General features: G+C 62.5%; 1 protein-coding gene across 1 annotated transcript in view; it reads left to right on the top strand.

Moving 5' to 3' along the window:
• Positions 1-11532, top strand: part of LOC127750897 (neurogenic locus Notch protein-like) — a gene marked incomplete at its 3' end in the record, with an annotated part of 74579 nt that extends 63047 nt beyond the window's left edge. The window contains exons 3-7 of the mRNA XM_052273569.1: positions 1710-1978; positions 2098-2293; positions 3786-3919; positions 9208-9564; positions 11377-11532. Of these exons, the coding sequence (XP_052129529.1) occupies positions 1710-1978; positions 2098-2293; positions 3786-3919; positions 9208-9564; positions 11377-11532 (1112 nt within the window). The remainder of the gene's footprint in view (positions 1-1709; positions 1979-2097; positions 2294-3785; positions 3920-9207; positions 9565-11376) is intronic.
• Positions 11533-14293: the final 2761 nt, after the last annotated feature.

The raw sequence follows: 14293 nt of genomic DNA, 5'->3' as shown, positions 1-14293 counted from the left end.
CTCCCCCGCCGCTCGCCCGGCCACGACTTTGACGTGGCCCCTCCTCCCTCTCCTCCTCCTCCTCCACCTCCTGGGGCTGGATGACGCCGCTACTTTTCGCACGTGGAAATGGCCTCCTCCTCCAACCGCTCCGGGGTCTCGTCATCTATCTCTCTCTGTCTATCTCCCGCAGCATCCGCCGGGCGCCCCGCTCCCTCTCGCACCTCCCCGGACCGGGATGCTGGATTAATGGATTGGAAGGGAGCCCGGCGCCAGCCGTCGGGTCGCTACTAAAAGCCCTCGCCGGCGTAGAGCGTCGCCCGGGCTGGGAGCAGCGGCGTAACCGGGCGTGGCGGCGCCCCTCAGAGCTCAGCACGCAACTAGTTGAGGGACCATTCCGTCTCAGTAAAGTCACATGTACCTCACCTGTACTTGGGGATCATTTCCCGTTCGTCATTTGTCGTCAAGTCAAGCGTCGAGTTCAGCCAACGCAGCAAGCTTCCTCACAATAGCGCCTGGTGGGTAGGCAACATCTCGCCTGCAGTGCATGCGTGTACTGCGGGGTGGCCTACCTCGAGTCTCGCAGGCGTCGAGCTCCCCCGTAATTTTACTAAATGAAATCTGCTGAGAAAAAACCGATGTACTTTCTGAACGATTCCATAGACATAGTCCTGCATGTGCGTCCGTGTGTTTCTCGGAATCATTATTCGGGAAATTCCGCAATCTCGGCGCCTGCGGGACTCGAGGTAGGCCACCCCGCAGTACACGCATACACTGCAGTCAAGAAATTGTCTACCTACCAGGCGCTTTGAGAGCTTGCAGGGGCGCCTGGAATTGGCAGGTTCGTAACCGTGAACGGCGGGCGTACTTTCTAGATGATCCCATATCTATTGTTTATTTGGTAACTTTGGAAGTGCAGTATTTTCTGCGAGCTTTTTGGTCTCGGGAGTCGACGCCAGCGGGCGGCCATGTGGCGGCGTCGCCCGGGCAAACTGCCCTCCTCATCTCATCCCAAGAGGCTGGCTGGCTAACCGTTCTAGGAAGACGCACGGTGCAACCCGCAAGCGATTTGATTGCGCCGTCTCTCTCGCACGCTCTGCAGCTGCGGCAGCGAGTGCGGCAGCGAGTGCGGCAGCCCCCCGTTGACAGAGCGCATGGGATGGGTGTTTAGCGGCGCGCATGGGAGGCCCCTGGCGCCGCGCTGCACTCGTTCTGTTCCGTTCCCGTTATGGGAGCCAAATAACCGAAGCGGCAGAGAGCTAAGCGCGCCGTCAGAGTGGTATACTGCCCGGGGGTCTCTGGTGGTGCCCCGGCGCAGCCCCGGCCCGGAGTAGAGAGCGAGGCCCCGGCCCTGCCCGGGACCGCCCGCGGCCACACCGCACGGCCCACTACTACACGATGCAATGCCTGTGTATAGGCGAGGAGGAGGATTTTTATAGTGATGGTTTTCGGGAGTGTATCGGACGAGCTAGCCGATGGCCGAACCCCATGTAGCACACCGGGGCCGAGCAGGGGCAGCACGTCGAGTTGAGCCAAACGATGGGAAAAGAAAAGTTAAGGCAGAAACAAACATTTTATAAAGAAGTGGCACTTTGTATTTGAGGAAAATAAGAAAAACAACTGGACAATTTGGAAACTTTATTTTCGGAAGAATTTTGCTCTTTAGACTTGCTGTTGTACCGAAGGTGATCGTTCAATGGACTAACGCTTGCTCTCTTGCCTGTTCACAGCTGCACCTCCCAGTACGTCGGCGAGTACTGCCAGCACCTGAACCCCTGCCACACGGGCCCCGGACCACGCTGTCAGAACGGGGGCTCGTGCCATGTGAGGTCGTCGCCGCAGGCGTCCTTCTGGTGCGAGTGCCCCGTCGGCTTCACCGCCTCCCTCTGCGAGATCAAGCTCGAGAACGCCTGCGACTCGTCGCCATGCCAGCACGCCGGCACCTGCCAGCTGTCCTCGCTGCACGAATACACCTGCAGCTGCGCCCTCGGCTACGCCGGTACGTATCGTCGAAACGCTGGAAACCCAAAATTGTCTCACGGATGAAGCGTAATACGTGAAACTTACTCTTCTGTGGCACTTTTACTTAGTCGTGTTGTTGTTGTTGTTGCCCCCCAGGTCGGCACTGCGAGCGCCAGGACTATTGCGCCAGCTCGCCATGCAAGAACGGCGCCGACTGCACGTCCCTCGAGTCGACGTACAAGTGCTCGTGCGCGCCGGGCTTCCGGGGCGCCACATGCAGCGAGGACATCGTCGAGTGCCTGTCGGCGCCCTGCGTGCACGGCAAATGCTTCAACACGCACGGCTCGTACACGTGAGTACTCTAACCAGTGATTTATGTTTGAATTTTCTTTGGTGTAGTTGCGGGGGTGGGGCGGGGGGGCGGGGTGGGGTGGACCCTGAACTTGGCGGCGCCGTGTCCTGTGTGTTGGTGGACCGGACCTTGGCAGCTGGCCATCCCGTGTTGTGATACAGCAGCAGCCGCGGCAGCTGCAGCAGCAGCAGCAGCGCGGGGCGCCCCGTGGGGAGGGTACACCGGGTAGTACCTCGGGCAGACAGTGTAGGGGGTGTCGGGTGTCACCGGCTTGTACCCGCCGGGACCTAGCGGGGGGCCGCGCGCTCCGGCTAGTTCACCTCGGCGACCACCATGCCTCAAACATGATCCTACCCCTCTGTCTTGCTCGCTACCTACGGCGCCTCGCTCGCTCCTGTTCTTGCCCCCTACCTCGTCTTGCACGCCCCTGTCCGTGTCTCCTACCTCGTCTTGCCCACTCCTGTCCGTGTCTCTTACCTCGTCTGGCTCGCTCATGCCCGTGTCTCTTACCTCGTCTTGCTCACTCCTGTCCGTGGCTCCTACCTCGTCTTGCACGCTCTTGTCCGTGTCTCCTTCCTCGTCTGGCTCGCTCCTTGGCTCACTGGACTCACGTCAGCGGAATCCAAAGCCGCGGACGCGGCCGGCCAGTGTGGTTGGTGGCGCGCCGTGGGCAGGGCGGGGCTATTTCGATGAGCCTCTTCCAGGACTGCAGCCTAAGCGGCAGGCCCGTCCGGAAACAAGCAACAGAAGGCAGAAGGTTTTCCGTGTCATCGTAACTCGACCGCTTCCCCGCTCTGTCCGCGACGCGGTCGATCTGAATGGCTCTTGTTGACGTCATTGTCTTCCATACCTTTTATAAAACTTTTAACGCTTTCAATATTTCACAAACAAAATGATAAAAGTTTACTTTGAGTTGAGTCGAGTCGAGTCCCGCGCCGGTCGCGAGGAGTGAAGATGTCCGTCTGGTTTAATCGCCCCGCGATGATATTCTTATTCCGAGAAGGGCAATGGAGAGGCGCTGCGGCGTCCGGAAAATCAGGTTCTCTTCTTGGCCGACGAAAAAATTAAAAAACGAAGCGAACGCGGGCAAAAGGCAACTCCAAAATAAAAACCGCGCACATCTAAAAGGTGTGAACTTTACGCCCCTCATTTATGCGCGACACCGGGCCGCGCCGAGTACACTGTTGGGAATGATAATGTGCTGATAGTGATCGAGGATGGGGGGGGGGGAGGGGGGCGTAAATCTGTCACCCGTCGCAAGCGGATTAGAGTCGAAGTCAAAACGAGCAAAAAGAACACGGCCCGCCAACCAAACACAGCAGCGGGCAGGCCACAATAAAGTACGGGATCCGGCCGCCGCTCCCCGGCGCGCTCTGCGTGCGGCCCAAGCGGCCCCTGCTGCTGCTGACCTATGTGATTTGTCCGTTACTCCGTGTGCGAGTGCGCTCATCGAGCTCCTCTATATCTCCCTCTCTTTTTCTCTGTTCGACAGGTGCATGTGCGACCCCGGCTACACCGGCAAGGACTGCGAGAGCGCCTACATCCCCTGCAGCCCGTCGCCGTGCCAGAACGGCGGCACCTGCAAGCAGCTCGACTCGCTCAGCTACGTCTGCGCGTGCCCTAAAGGTGAGTACTTTGCATGCACACGCGATTCCGTCGTGAGTTCCGCGGACTCTTGGCGAATTTTCTTTTTTTTTTTCCCCGCCGCCATCCTCGCTTTTACCGCCGCCGTCGACCCCTCTGGGGTCCGCGATGACGGCGGCCGGCACCGGCTCCGGCGGCACGTGAAGTCGTCAAGTTGATGAGGGCCGCGGCCGGGGTGCTCCGCGCCGAGCTCCGCGCCGAGCTCTGAGGTACTCTAGGACGGGAGGGTCCATTCCAAACCTGTTCCCCCGTAAGTTGAGCCCCTGAACTCGAGTTACAGCCGCGTCGGCCCGGCCCGGCCCGACCTGGCCAGGCACTAAAGTACCCACCCGGCGGGCGTTGCGGATGCGGAGGGTCCTGGCTGGCGACATCGGCCTCCTCTCGACGCCGACCTGCTCCCCATAACGACCCCCTGTGCCGTCCGTTTCCCATACGCGCTGCTGCTGCTGCTGCTGCCGCTGTTCGAATCTCCCGTCACGTCAGCGCGCTGGGTACCGAGTACGTAGTGTAACCGCCGCGGCCCGCCCCGCCCCGCCCTGTCCTTTTGCGGAGCGGGCCCCTGCAGGCCGGCCGCTGGAGAATGTGACGAGCGCACGCTCCATAGTCCGGATTTGGTAGGCAGACACCGGCCGTCGAAGCCGCCGGGCGGGGCGGGGCCCGCCGTCTGAGGGCGGCGACAGCTCAAAGTGTCCGGGGAGGCGAGGGTGAGGGTCGGAGTCGGGCGGCGGCGTCGGAGTGTGCGTCGGCGCGTCGCGTCGTCCGCTGCAATTAGCCAGGAGATTGGTCTGCGGCTCCCGGGAAGCTGAGCTGGAGCCGGCTGCAGCCTCCTCGGGGACAGACACACGGCACCGCAGTGCAGGATGGGAACGCCCGGCCCGGCCGCAGGAATCACTTACATCAGCGACGACCCCGCCGCCGCAGCAGGCCGGGGACGGGGGGCCGATGCCGGGCAGACAGCCCGCCCAACACCGGTGCGCTGGAGCCGACAAGTTGCCTACCTGACGGCGCCCGGGCGGTCGTAGGCCATCCGCCCAACACCGGTGCGCTGGAGCCGACAAGTTGCCTACCTGGGGCCCGGGCGGTCGGATAGGCCACCCGCCCTGCACCGGTGCGCTGAAGCCGACAAGTTGCCTACCCAACAGGCGTGCTGCGTTCTGGTAGGCAGCCCGCCCAACAGTAGTGCGCTGCCGCCCACAAGTTGCCTACATAACGGCGCTCGGGCAGGTCACCCGTCCATTTCTGATGCGCTTCGTTGCAGCATGTGGCCTGCACTGCAGGCGGAGGACACCACCACCGCCTTCCAGCTAAAATAAGGAGGGGAAAACAGGAATCTCTTCGGCGGCACACACGGCAAAATCGTCGAAGGGATAGGAGGTTTGTGGTGGGCGGCGGTGGCATTCCGGGGGTTACTCCCCCCCCCCCTTCCTCCTTTCCCCTGCCTGCTAAGGAGGCTGGCTGGCCCCGAGCAAATATGCCGAGTGGGGAAGGCGTCCTCCTATCGCAGAGGGCCCTGCCGCTGCACTCTCGGGGCCACGGTGGTGTGCGCCGTGCCAGAATCCCTCCCTCCCCCCTTCTTCCTCCCGTTTCTTTGCGGTGTATCGCGTGCTGCATTATAACGAGCCTCCCCCTTCCCTTCTCCCTTCCCCTTTGCTGTGCAGCATCAAGTGTGTCGCCATCCTTCCCAGGCGGAGAGCAGGGCCGTGCGGCAGGGCGGGAGGGCACTGCGCTCGCTGGCTGCATGGGACTGCACGCCGCCGGTCTGGGGAGAACGAGAGAGGGAGAGGGGGGTGGGGGTAGATTGGGGGAAAGGAAGAGCCGAGAGGGGACGTCCGCAAACTGTCGTCACTTCCGTGCATTTGCTCAGAAGATTTAAAATGTATCACTCTGCCTACCCAAATCACCCTGGTCAACTCGAGCTTGATAAATAGAACTGCTTTTATATCCAGACTGTAGCTGCTCTCTCCACCTTCCTCGCGTAGGCAGAGAGAGGACGGCCTACAGGGAGGCCCGGCGTGCGCCCCCCTGCCCCCCCCCTCGCTCTATCCCCTTTGGGTTTTTATCGCGCGGCTCCGAGCACGACGCCTGCGCGTATATGCAAATGGAACGGAACAGTAACTCGCTGGAAAAGGATTCGGCCGCGACGAGGCGAGGGGCTAAGCGGCGCTGGGGCGCGCGGCGGGAAGCGGGAGAGCGGGGGGTTTGCTTTGCTTTATCGCTGTCTCTCCTTCTCTCTCCTTCTCTCTCTCTCTCTCTCCTTGTAGAAGAGGGGTAGGCACGCCCGCCGAACGCGCGGGTAAAGCCGCCGTGGGCTGCGGCGTGGAGCCTGCTGAAAGAAACTCTCATGCTGCTTCCTACCTACTCGGACGTGCTCGGACGTGGGACCCAGGCGATGCTATCGGCAGGGCGTGGCGGGGCGTGGCGGCCCGAGCCTTGTCTCTCTCCGATATGATGACGGTCCCGATCAGAGTGTGGGCCCAGCCCAGAGGCTGGCCCTGCCCCGCCCGGGGCGTGCCGGAGCAGACCCGTGCTGAGCTGCAGTCAGTGTTGCCCGCCCGCCGCCCCCTCAGCTCCAGGATGACGCCTGCGCTTTACCGGAGAAACCTTACCTCCTCGCCTTCCCTCACAGTGAGTGTTGCAGCCCCGCGCCGCGGTCACACACCCCTCTCGCCGGACCCGGGCCGCCCCCTAAAGTAGTGCAAGTCACCCACCGGACCGCGGCGGCCGCGGCGGCGCGAGAGTGGAGTGGCGTCGTGACAGGAATATGCAGATCGGGCGGCGCGGCGCGGCTCCCTGCCGGAGCGGCGAGCTGACCCGACCCCGCGGGCCAGGGCAGCCAGCGCCGCGGCGCGAGGTGGCGGAGGTGCCGCGGAAGGGAATGGGAGATGGCCGCCCCGGATAGTGCGGGACCTCCACCCCCTCCCCCCTCCTCTCTCTCTCTCTCTCTCTCTCTCTCTCTCTCTCTCTCTCTCTCTCTTTCTCTCTCTTCCTCGCGCTGCAGGGGGACCAGGGCGCATTCTCCTCCCGGCCGATGACGGCGCGGTGCGTTCCTAGAAGGCCGTGGTCGGGGAGGGTCGGGGCCCCCCGCTATGCGGCCCGGCGGCGGCGGCGGCGCGGCCGAGTCATCGCCGTGAAATTATTACGCGGCGCGATTATTCGAGATATCGAGATGTGCGCGGGGGGCGGTGGCGGGCCGTGCGCGATCGATTCAAACGAGGCTCTGGGAAACGATAGATTCGGATCGGGGCGGCGGCGGCGCTGGGCGGCACTGCCGTTGTGTACGCATTCGGCGGCCTTGTGTGAGGAAATGTGATTGAGTTTGACAAATGCGCGCCGCTGCTGCCGCTTGTGGGATCGCTCACGACCGAGACGTGCGTCCAAGTCTCCGGCGAGCTCTCTCGGCCTGTGCGCCGCTCTGTGCGCCCTCGAGAGCGAGTTCTGACCCGGCCGACCCGGACCCGTCCCCGCGCTGCTGGCCGCCCCCGGGCACCTCCGGGGCGGGGCCGATTCACGGAACATTCCGCGTGTTTCTGCTACTGATTCGAAGAGCAGATTGCACCTCCATCGATTCAATCCATTTTATATATTTTCCGCTGCCAAGTCCCCCACCCCCCTCCCCGCCTCCTCTTTCCATTCATTTTTGTTTTAAAGTATGCTTCCCTTTTTTGCCCCGAGCCCTCGTTTACTTTCCCCATCGTGCTGGACGCGTCGCCTCTTTTGACGGATTGATCTATTCGCCGAGTCCGCTGGCTGCCCTGGCGCGCTGGCGCGTACGTCATTTTCCCTTCCATCCGTCAGCGCGCTGCAGCGGGCGTGTGTCATCTCTCGCGCGGACATGTTCGCCGGCGGCCAGCCCAGCCCGGCCAGCGCGACCAGTCGGACCAAACCATTTATCTTCCTCTTTTTATCATCCGCCTCCGTCTGTGTTTTTAGCGGGTTTTTTTACCGTCCATCTCTCTCTCTCCCTCTTTCTTTATCCCCGTCCCTCTCTCTTGCATGCCGGGTTTTCGTCGCCAGTTTCCTTCGGGACGAATAGCGCGGCGCGGCACCGCGAAGCAGAGAAGGAAGGGAGCGAGAGGTTAAGGAGAGGGTCGTTACGACCGTGACGCTCTCCCTCTCGCTCGCTCTCTCTCACACACACACACACGTCGGCCGGGCAAAACCAGGCTCGGCAAATCGTGATGCCTTCGATGTTCCGCCTCCTCCAAATGTTGCCCATAATTCCGGCGGCCTGGCCTGGTCCGGGCTCCACCGGCCGCACAAGTCAGCCCGAGTGCGCAGCTCATGGCGCAGCGCTGACGGCGACCAGGGCCTCGAGGGTGAGGGAGTGCTGGCGGCACGGCCCTCGGGACGCGGGCCCGCGGCCTTAACGGATATCAGACAGACATGAGGAGAGAGAAAGAGAAACAGAGTTTAAGTATTTCTCTTCCCTCCCCCTTTCCTCGCTCATACGCCTGAATAGGCCTCGTGGCAGGTCATAACTAACGAGTAACAAGCGTGCGGAGCAGTCACCCCGCCCAGCGCGCCCGCTGCAGTCAGTTGCATTTTTTTTGCAGCTGCTGCTGCTGCAGCCAGCGGCTGTTGTAGGTAGAGGTGCTCCGCCAAGGGGGGGCGTGGCGGCGGCGAGGCTCGCGGCTCGCATGCGCTCGAGGGAGGAGACGAGGTTGCGTGGCCCCGCTTGAACAAGATGGACTGCCGTGTCGACTCGCGCTCGCGGGGCCCCGCCACGCCCCGCCACGCCCCGCCACGCCCCGCCGCGCCCGGAGCGAGTGCCCGGTGTGACAGCTGCAGATGCGGCGGCTGGCGCTCGCTACCCCCCGCGGACGGACAGCTGCAGCTGCGGCGGCCGCTACCCCCGGGGTCGGCGGCGGCCGGCTCGTCCTCTCCTCCCCATTTCGCGACCCTTTTGGCCGGTACTTTCCCTTCGCTCCGCAGTGCTCCGCATCGGGAGGCCTGTCCTGGCGGGGCTCGCTCGGCGCGCTTCTTCCTCCCCCGCGCCCACGCCTGCGCCTTCCCCGATGCCGCTATAACGTGAAATAGGTGAACGTCGCGTCGGCCCCGCGTGATCGTGACTCGGCGGCGACCTGAGCGAGCCGAGCCTTCCCGCGGAGCGTCTTCCCATGTGTGTGCGGGGCGCCGCGTTTGCGTAACCGAGCTGAGAGGCTTCTCATTGCTTGTCGATGTCCACGACGGCGGCGAACCCCCTCATCGTCCGCGACTACCAACTCACGTACTTGCGTGTCTTAATCATCCCGTCTTTGTGTGTTTTCCAGGTTTCCGAGGTCCCAACTGCGAGGAGAACGTGGACGACTGCCCGGGCCATCTGTGCCAGCACGGCGGCGAGTGCGTGGACGGCGTCAACGGCTACACCTGCCGCTGCCCGGCCGCGTACACGGGCGAGCGCTGCGAGCAGGACGTGGACGAGTGCTCGCTGCGCCCGTCCGTCTGCCACAACGGCGCCACCTGCACCAACACGGCCGGCTCCTTCTCCTGCATCTGCGTCAACGGCTGGACCGGGCCCGACTGCTCCGTCAACATCGACGACTGCGCGGGCGCGGCCTGCTTCAACGGCGCCACCTGCATCGACCGCGTCGGCAGCTTCTACTGCCGCTGCACCCCTGGCAAAACTGGTGAGTACTGTAGAAGCGCTGTACACACAGCACTTGCAAAGGTTTGCCCACGAGGTTGCACCATCTGACACGTCTGGACCAAAGTCACCAAAGTCGAGAGGGCCACAACTCAACCAAACTTTCTAAGCAGATTGCACACCTTACATTCGTAATTAACCCAAAATTGAAGTTGTCGAGTTTCTTGAGGCGCACAACTTCGTTCGCGATAATTATCAAAATCTTAAATTTCAGTAATCTGCATTAAAGTGGCACACTTTGTTGGAGGAGTCGTTGCCCCCTCGATCTATAGTGCAGGAGGAAAACAGTTCAGCGCGTCATTCAAAGCACAGAGTACACACTTGCGCATTTCTTTCTCTCTCTTGGTCATCACACGCTTATGATGACGAAGTGTTTGTCACCTTTGTTGGCCCTCATGCCCGTCCTGTCTTCTTTCTTTTCACCCCGCTAAGAACCAGCTGTGTGTGTTGCCCTTTATCATTTCTGCTGTCACACATTTGAGCCCTATCGCGGTGCTTTTTTTTCCCCCGGCCGGCGCGGTTTGGTCGGTTTATCTTTCTTCTTCCGCTCCGGGTCGTGCCCTTTGTGGCGCCGGAAGGAGAGAGAGAGAGAGAGATAGCAGAGGGTATAGGGTTAGGCCCCGGGCGGGAGGGGGAGTGAGAGGGGTAGAGAGGCGGCGGCGCCCAGTCCCGCGGTCGTCCATTTCATTTCATTCCTTGTCGGGGAATCCTTTTGTCTCGCGCCCGCCCGTTAACATTTGGCGCGCCTGCCTGGAGGGCCCTGCCCTCGGCGTCGGCCGCTTGGACACCGTCACGGAGGAGCCGCCCGATGTTTGGACCGGCGCCATACGGGCGTCCGTGAGCAGCGCGAGGCGAGCACGATAACCAAACACACTCACTCACACAGCTCTGGCCACAATGGCGGGGCGGGCGGGAGGGAGGCAAAGGTCGCCCATGATGTGTAGCGCTTCGTGGTGCGGGCGGGCCGGGCCGGGCGCCGGCGTGCCTGCGCGGTTAGTTAGTTAGGCCCTTCGCGTTGGAAATGTGAGACGGACGGACGGCCGCGAATTTGATAAGGTGAGAGAGAGGTATGCCGGGTCGGGTGAGGGAGGCCATCCCACGGACGGCTGTAGTTGTTGCTGCTGCTGAGCCCGCCGCCCCCATGGCCCATGGCATGTCCCCTCGCCATGAGCCGCCGTCGTCCACCACCCCATGGCTGGCCGTGGCGCAAGCGGGAGAGAGACGCACGCGTGTGCGACAGAGAGAGTGACAACCGCGTAAGCAGCCAGCAGCCTCGACATATTTTAGAACCGGGTCGGCCGTGTGCATGTTGTACGTATCACTACTTAAACACGGGGCTCATCTGCGCCACGCAATCAGAGACCCGCGGCCGAGCAAATGTCGTCGAAACGACTAACTCCCGCCAAAATGTTTAGTTTTTCTCCATCTCTCGGCCTTTCTTTCTCTCTCGCTCCACGGCGGCGCAGGGCCCGGTCGGCCGGTCGATCAGGAGGGACGCTGGTATCGGCTCGCGATAGCGCCCCACCACGCGACGCCACCGCATTGTGTGCAAAGCAGCGCCCCCTGCGCAACCAGACTCCGGCCGCTCCAGCCCGCAGCCTCCGGGCAGCCTTCGGATAGCCTTCGGGCAGCCTTCGGATAGCCTGCGGGCAGCCTTCGGATAGCCTTCGGGCAGCCTTCGGGTAGCCTCTGGGCAGCCATGGGAGCCGCGGGGACCCGCTGGGCTGGGCTTACGTTTTTCGCGATGATTGGGCAACATACTGATCAGTTTCTGTTTTGTCTCTCTTTCCCACAGGTTTGCTGTGCCATCTGGATGACGCGTGCACGTCCAACCCCTGCCACGCGGACGCCATCTGCGACACGTCCCCGATCAACGGCTCGTACACCTGCAGCTGCGCCTCGGGCTACCGCGGCGTCGACTGCTCCGAGGACATCAACGAGTGCGAGCAAGGTGAGTCTGAACTGACTAGGGTGCGGAGCAAGGAGCAGGCTGATCCGAGAGGAGGCGCGCTCGCTCACGTAACTCCAGCAGCAGCTCGCTGGAGCTGGAGGACGGCGGAAGAGCAGCGGCGGCGGCTCCAGCGGCACAGCCCCGCCCCAGCTCCATGCCGACCGCTCAGCTGACATTTACTCGCGTTTTTAATTTAAAGGCAGCCTAGCAGCGTCGAGCGGCGCGGCCATCGTGCTGCTGCTGCGGCCGGCCTGGCCAGGATGCGGTGTACGTACTCTGCGTAGCGCCGCGCAGCACCGCTTGTCGCTGCGGGTAGGGCTCGGAGGGGCCTTATTGGGGCATTTTTGTGGTCGCTCGCTTGTAGGAGAGAGGGGGAAAAACAAAAACTAAAACCCAGAGATGGGGGACCGTTGTTGGTTAGCTGCTGCTGCTCCTGCTCCTGGGCGCTGCCGCTGCTGGGCTCGGCCGTTCACATGGGGCCTCGATGGTGCACGTACCTGGAGGTTGGTTAAACACTATGCGGGTACTGTTTCCAAGCTCTCGGGCGCAGCGGTGGCAGCAGCAGCAGCTGCGGTGGGGGGTTTAAAAGTCCGCTGCCCGCATCGCGAGTTTACTGGGGAGAGGAGCGCTCCATGCCTCCTTGGCCGCCTTGGCTGTTCGGTGGCAGCGGGGATAAAAATTTGCGGTGGTCGGCTGTAACACCGATTTACGAGAGGCGCCCCTCCTTTGGCTTCGTGATTGGTTTCGAGCAATGAACACCCGGCTCGGCTACGCCGCTCTACGCGGGCGTGGCGCACCGGTGCGGTACGCACCCGCGGAGTGTGTAGTTCAGTTGCACGCACACGGTGGGTCGCGACAGGGTCCCCGCAGCACCGCACAATGGGGGGCGTTGTGCGTTGTGCGGCAGCAGGGAGGCTCCGAGGGTTCCGAGGAGGGCGGGCCGACACTCACGGGTACTTTGAGCGGAGCTTTGAGTCACTACCACCTCAAGACAAAAGCCCACCTATTTTCGCAACACTCTCTCCAGAGGGAGGGAGGTAAAGGAAAAGGAAACTGCAGTTTCATGCATGCCCGAAATAAGGCCCGTCGATTTAACTCTCTTTATCTGATTGCGTTCAGAAGCAGTTTCAGTAACTACTTCATTTTATATTTTTTGGCCGGTGTGCTTGTGTGCCGCGGCCGCGCGGGCACGCCCTGACTACTATTTGAGGACGAGCAGGACGATTGACGTCTAAGCGCGCCGGCCAATATAAGGTGTATTGTGCGCGAAAATTTAGGACCGCTCGAGGGGGGAGGGAGGGGGAAGCTTATTGAGGTTTGAGGCCGCCGCGGGGACACGTCCCATCAAACTGTTTGAATGGCGAGTGGCGGTACAGCCGCGCCCAGCAGCAGCAGCAGCAGCGCATGTGAGCGGCCCTGTGTGTCGAGTGTGTACAGTATGGGAGCGAGCGGCCCGGCCCGGCCTATGGGATGGACCTCATGATGGGCAGTGTCCAGCACATGGGCCGCGCAGGCCATATCCCTCCCCTCTGTCTGTACGTGTGTATTTAACACCAGCGAGCGTGTATGTGTGTGTGTGTGTGCGTGTGTGTGTGGGAAAGCAACCTGTCGCCTCTCGCACGGGCTGCAAAGCACGTCCGAGTGCACGCCCCGCGCTCTCGGCCGCGCCCCGACCACGATGACGACGACGACGACGGGAAGGTCCTACATGTCCTCTTCACTCGTCGCGCTGGCTATGGGGCTGGGCTGGGCACATCTCTCGCTCTCACTCGCTCGCTCTCTCTCTCGCTCGCTCGCTCTCCGTCCCGTCCGTCATTCCATTGTGTGGCGCGAGTGTCATCCTGTATGTGTCCGCTGCGCCCCGCGACACACACACACTCACACACACACACACTCGCGGTCATATGTCGCCCGCGGGGGGAAACAACATGTTGGAGACGCCTTTTATTTTTCTTTCGTCTTTTCTTCTCGTGCCGAGAGGAGTCGAGGAGGCCGGGCCGGAGGGGTCATTGGGTTCTCATCGCGTCACGCCACGCCCCGGGCGCGGCCGCGGCGACTCCTTTTTACACAAAGTCTTTGGCTCCGCTCGCTGGTCCCGTCGCGTCTCGTCCTGTAAAGGCGACGACGCCCGGCCGGTGCAACATCGAGAGGCAGCGCCGGTCAATAAGCCGCGGACAAGGCGGCGGCGGCGGCGGCGAGGCTCTGAGGACAGCGCGCCGCGGCGCATTCGCCATTTTTGGCGAGGGAGTGCAATTGCATGGGGCGGGGCCGGGCGGGGCTCACCGACTGCATTCCGGTGCATCACCCCCGCCCCGCCGGCCGGCCGAATCTGTACACTCCTTCTCCACCTCTCCTCCTTCCCTCCCTCTCCTCCTCAGTGGCCTTCTTTACTCGAACGAGAGGCATGTGAGATGGTTTTTGGAGAGAGGACGGTGTGGTTCGAGAGGAGGAGGAGAGGGGAGGGGGGGGGAGTTTTGCACGGAGAGGATCCCCTCCGCGCCCTGGCTAATGCAAGTCGCCCCCCCCCCTCATCTCCTCTCCTCCTCCTTAGGGGCCTAACCACTCGAGCCAGCCAGGCCAGGGCGTTCCAGGCAGCGAGTATACGTGGTCGTTGGCTGCTTCCTTGGCTTTTAAAGAGGGGATTAAAAGTCAAGCAGCCCGGTCGGTGTGGTGGTAGTGCCGGGCGGGGCGGGGCGGCGGGGCGGGAGCATGCGAACCGGGCTAGTTTAAATTCCCGCTCGCCCGTTACGGGGGCAAGCCC

The sequence above is a fragment of the Frankliniella occidentalis genome, unplaced genomic scaffold (assembly GCF_000697945.3).
Source record: "Frankliniella occidentalis isolate FOCC.00 unplaced genomic scaffold, Focc_3.1 Scaffold283, whole genome shotgun sequence".
Lineage (NCBI taxonomy): Eukaryota > Metazoa > Arthropoda > Insecta > Thysanoptera > Thripidae > Frankliniella > Frankliniella occidentalis.
Note: the sequence above shows the minus strand (reverse complement) of the source record. Positions and strands in the feature narration are given on the sequence as shown.